This window comes from Carcharodon carcharias, assembly GCF_017639515.1.
Source record: "Carcharodon carcharias isolate sCarCar2 chromosome 36 unlocalized genomic scaffold, sCarCar2.pri SUPER_36_unloc_1, whole genome shotgun sequence".
Classification (NCBI taxonomy): domain Eukaryota; kingdom Metazoa; phylum Chordata; class Chondrichthyes; order Lamniformes; family Lamnidae; genus Carcharodon; species Carcharodon carcharias.
The window spans coordinates 3,021,131-3,026,170 of NW_024470726.1; the positions used below are offsets into that span (position 1 = coordinate 3,021,131).

Sequence of the window (5,040 nt, forward strand, 5' to 3'; positions counted from 1 at the left end):
TAACCAAGCTCAAAAAGCATCTGCTTCGGTTTGTGTTACTGTGTGTGGAAGGGTTGCATGTTTTCCCCTTTTGTTAGTCAGGGGAGGTAAAACCCTTCATCGAAGACCCTCCCTCTAATCCCCTAACTCCCTCATCGAAGACCATTCCTCTAATCCCCTATATCCCTCATCGAAGACCATCCATCTAATCCCCAAACTCTCCCATCGAAGCCCATCCCTCTAATCCCCTAACTCTCCCATCGAAGACCATCCCTCTAATCCCCTAACTCCCTCATCGAAGACCCTCCCTCTAATCCCCGAACTCTCCCGTCGAAGACCATCCCTCTAATCCCCTAACTCCCTCATCGAAGACCCTTCCTCTAATCCCCTAACTCTCCCATCCAAGACTCTCCCTCTAATCCCCTAACTCTCCCATCCAAGACTCTCCCTCTAATCCCCTAACTCTCCCATCCAAGACCATCCCTCTAACCCATTAACTCTCCCATCGAAGACCAGCCCTCTAATCCCCTAACTCTCCCATCTAAGACCATCCCTCTAGTCCCCTAACTCTGCCATCGGAGACCCTCCCTCTAATCCCCTTACTCTCCCATCGAATACCCTCCCTCTAATCCCCTAACTCTCCCATCAAAGACCCTCCCTCTAATCCCCTAACTCTCCCATCCAAGACTCTCCCTCTAATCCCCTAACTCTCCCATCGGAGACCATCCCTCTAACCCATTAACTCTCCCATCGAAGACCCTCCCTCTAATCCCCTAACTCTCGCATTGAAGACCCTCCCTCTAATCCCCTAACTCTCCCATCCAAGGCTCTTCCTCTAATCCCCTAACTCGCCCATCGAAGACCATCCCTCTAACCCATTAACTCTCCCATTGAAGACCAGCCCTCTAATCCCCTAACTCTCCCATCTAAGACTATCCCTCTAGTCCCCTAACTCTGCCATCGGAGACCCTCCCTCTAATCCCCTTACTCTCCCATCGAATACCCTCCCTCTAATCCCCTAACTCTCCCATCGAAGACCCTCCCTCTAATCCCCTAACTCTCCCATCCAAGACTCTCCCATCGGAGACCATCCCTCTGACCCATTAACTCTCCCATCGAAGACCCTCCCTCTAATCCCCTAACTCTCGCATTGAAGACCCTCCCTCTAATCCCCTAACTCTCCCATCCAAGACCCTCCCTCTAATCCCTTAACTCTTCCATCGAACACCATTCCTCTAATCCCCTAACTCTCCCACCGAGGACCATCCCTCTAATCCCCTAACTCCCTCGAGGACCACCCCTATAGTCCCCTAACTCCCCCATCGAAGACCAGCCCTCTAATCCCCTAACTCTCCCATCCGAGTCCCTCCCTCTAATCCCCTAACTCTGCCATCCGAGACCCTCCCTCTAATTCCCTAACTCTCCCATCCGAGACCCTCCCTCTAATCCCCTAACTCTCCCATCGAAGACCGTCCCGCTATTCCCCTAACTCTCCCACTGAAGACCCCATCCATATCAGACAGTCTCTAATAAATCAAATGGGGAATTCAGGAGTAACGTCTTTACCCAGAGAACGGGGAGAATGTGGGACTCGCTCCCACGGGGAGAGGGGAGAATGTGGGACTCGCTCCCACGGGGAGAGGGGAGAATGTGGGACTCGCTCCCACGGGGAGAGGGGAGAATGTGGGACTCGCTCCCACGGGGAGAGGGGAGAATGTGGGACTCGCTCCCACGGGGAGAGGGGAGAATGTGGGACTCGCTCCCACGGGGAGAGGGGAGAATGTGGGACTCGCTCCCACGGGGAGAGGGGAGAATGTGGGACTCGCTCCCACGGGGAGAGGGGAGAATGTGGGACTCGCTCCCACGGGGAGAGGGGAGAATGTGGGACTCGCTCCCACGGGGAGAGGGGAGAATGTGGGACTCGCTCCCACGGGGAGAGGGGAGAATGTGGGACTCGCTCCCACGGGGAGAGGGGAGAATGTGGGACTCGCTCCCACGGGGAGAGGGGAGAATGTGGGACTCGCTCCCACGGGGAGAGGGGAGAATGTGGGACTCGCTCCCACGGGGAGAGGGGAGAATGTGGGACTCGCTCCCACGGGGAGAGGGGAGAATGTGGGACTCGCTCCCACGGGGAGAGGGGAGAATGTGGGACTCGCTCCCACGGGGAGAGGGGAGAATGTGGGACTCGCTCCCACGGGGAGAGGGGAGAATGTGGGACTCGCTCCCACGGGGAGAGGGGGAGAATGTGGGACTCGCTCCCACGGGGAGAGGGGAGAATGTGGGACTCGCTCCCACGGGGAGAGGGGAGAATGTGGGACTCGCTCCCACGGGGAGAGGGGAGAATGTGGGACTCGCTCCCACGGGGAGAGGGGAGAATGTGGGACTCGCTCCCACGGGGAGAGGGGAGAATGTGGGACTCGCTCCCACGGGGAGAGGGGAGAATGTGGGACTCGCTCCCACGGGGAGAGGGGAGAATGTGGGACTCGCTCCCACGGGGAGAGGGGAGAATGTGGGACTCGCTCCCACGGGGAGAGGGGAGAATGTGGGACTCGCTCCCACGGGGAGAGGGGAGAATGTGGGACTCGCTCCCACGGGGAGAGGGGAGAATGTGGGACTCGCTCCCACGGGGAGAGGGGAGAATGTGGGACTCGCTCCCACGGGGAGAGGGGAGAATGTGGGACTCGCTCCCACGGGGAGAGGGGAGAATGTGGGACTCGCTCCCACGGGGAGAGGGGAGAATGTGGGACTCGCTCCCACGGGGAGAGGGGAGAATGTGGGACTCGCTCCCACGGGGAGAGGGGAGAATGTGGGACTCGCTCCCACGGGGAGAGGGGAGAATGTGGGACTCGCTCCCACGGGGAGAGGGGAGAATGTGGGACTCGCTCCCACGGGGAGAGGGAGAGAGAATGTGGGACTCGCTCCCACGGGGAGAGGGGGAGAATGTGGGACTCGCTCCCACGGGGAGAGGGGAGAATGTGGGACTCGCTCCCACGGGGAGAGGGGAGAATGTGGGACTCGCTCCCACGGGGAGAGGGGAGAATGTGGGACTCGCTCCCACGGGGAGAGGGGGAGAATGTGGGACTCGCTCCCACGGGGAGAGGGGAGAGAATGTGGGACTCGCTCCCACGGGGAGAGGGGGAGAATGTGGGACTCGCTCCCACGGGGAGAGGGGAGAATGTGGGACTCGCTCCCACGGGGAGAGGGGAGAATGTGGGACTCGCTCCCACGGGGAGAGGGGAGAATGTGGGACTCGCTCCCACGGGGAGAGGGGAGAATGTGGGACTCGCTCCCACGGGGAGAGGGGAGAATGTGGGACTCGCTCCCACGGGGAGAATGTGGGACTCGCTCCCACGGGGAGAGGGGAGAATGTGGGACTCGCTCCCATGGGGAGTGGTCGAGGTGAATCGCAGAGATGGATTGAAGGGGGGGGGGGGGGAGAGGAGAAGCTGGATAAACACACGAGAAAGGGATAGAAGGATATGGTGATGGGGGGGGGGTAGGAGGCTGGTGTGGAGTAGATGGGCTGAGTGGCCTGGTTCTGGACTGGATGTGACTCCATGACTTTCTCTCTCTCTTTTTTTGCTGTACCTCAGGTGTGAAGAAGGATACGGACAATCCCGAACGGAGCGGAAACATCCACGTCAACTTCCTGATCGCCTGCACCCTCTCCGCCTTCGTGTTCGGGGCGTTCCTCTCGGGCCTGGCCTTCTCCTGGTACTGCAGCCAGGCCCTGGACAAGGCCAAGAGGGCCGGCAAGGAGGCGGAGGCGGGCGCCCTGGCCCACACCGTCTCCCTCCCCACCCTGGCCAAGCTGACCGGCCTGCTGGACGGCCAGCGCAAGGACGGCCGGGCCGAGGTGCCCACCTCGCCGGTCTACGCCAGCCTGCTGGTCAACTGCGGGGCCCGGGCACCCCTCCCGGAACTGGCGGCCCTGCCCACCCCCGAATCCACGCCCGAGCTGCCGCTCAAGAACGTCAAGCCCTTCAGGGGCCAGTGGGAGAGGGCCCCCGGCCCGGACTTTGACGGGAGGGGCCCACGGGGACCGGGGCCTGCCGCCCACCCCTGCGCCGCCCAGCCCTTCCACATCCCCAGCGCCGTGGTGCTCCCCAACAACGCGCACGGCCGCCACCTCACGGCCCCCGGCCCCGGGGAGGGCCGGGAGGAGAAGAAGGCCCGGGGCCTTGAGCTAGGCCTCAGGCCTCCCTCCGGCGAGCCTCCCCACAAGGCGGTGGACATCAGCACCCTGGACGAGCTGCTCAAGCACCTCCAGGAGATGAGCGCCAACTCGCGGGCGGCCCCGACCGGCCCCGGAGCTGGGCCCCAGGGCCCCGCGCCCCCGACCCCCAGCCGGGCCCAGCCCAGGGTGCCCGACCTGGAGGACGCGGCCTACTACACATCGGCCACCCTCCCGCGGGACGGCCCTGCCCGGAAGGCCCACCCCCAGCCCGAGGCGCCCCCTTCCCAGCGCCGGGCCTCCCACCAGAGGCACTCGCTCTCCACCACCTTCCCCAAGACCAACCCCGCCGCCGCCGCCGCCGCCGCCGCCGCCCCCGGCTTGGCCAAGCACCACAGCTTCAACCAGGCCCGGGGACCCCCGCTGCCGCCGGCCCCCCAGGACTCCGCCAGCAACCCCACCTCCACCCGTCAGACCGGGCACCCGGGCACCGTCCCCCGCCAGGGGTCCCCGAGGAGCGCCAAGCCCGACGTCCTGCCCAAGCCGGCGCCACCCAGCAGCCCCTCGGACCAGTAATGGCGGCCCCGCGCCTCTCTCGCACAAAAGGGCGAGGGTTCAGAGGTCGCGTTGCCAAGGAGACGAGCGGGAGGTTGGGGTTGGGGCGGGGGCGGGGCGTCCTCTCTTTTTCTCAGAGGTCAAAGGGCCACCCTGCTGACACCCGCGGCGGGAGCGCGGCTTTAGGAGCCGCCTCGTGACCAGTGTAGGCCGCCCGCGGGAGCCCCCCACCCCGCCGCGCCCCGCGCCCCGCCGCGCCCCGCGCCCCGCCCCCCCCCCCCCCCCCCCCCCCCCACCACCTTCGGGCCTGCGTCCGACGCCAATCCAGTCCC

At 64.0% G+C, this 5,040-nt stretch overlaps 1 protein-coding gene across 1 annotated transcript in view; it reads left to right on the forward strand.

Moving 5' to 3' along the window:
• Positions 1–4,800, forward strand: part of sema6e (sema domain, transmembrane domain (TM), and cytoplasmic domain, (semaphorin) 6E) — a 93,305-nt gene extending 88,505 nt beyond the window's left edge. Inside the window, exon 18 of the mRNA XM_041181612.1 lies at positions 3,573–4,800. Coding sequence (XP_041037546.1) covers positions 3,573–4,729 — 1,157 coding nt within the window. The 3' untranslated portion in view covers positions 4,730–4,800. The remainder of the gene's footprint in view (positions 1–3,572) is intronic.
• Positions 4,801–5,040: the final 240 nt, after the last annotated feature.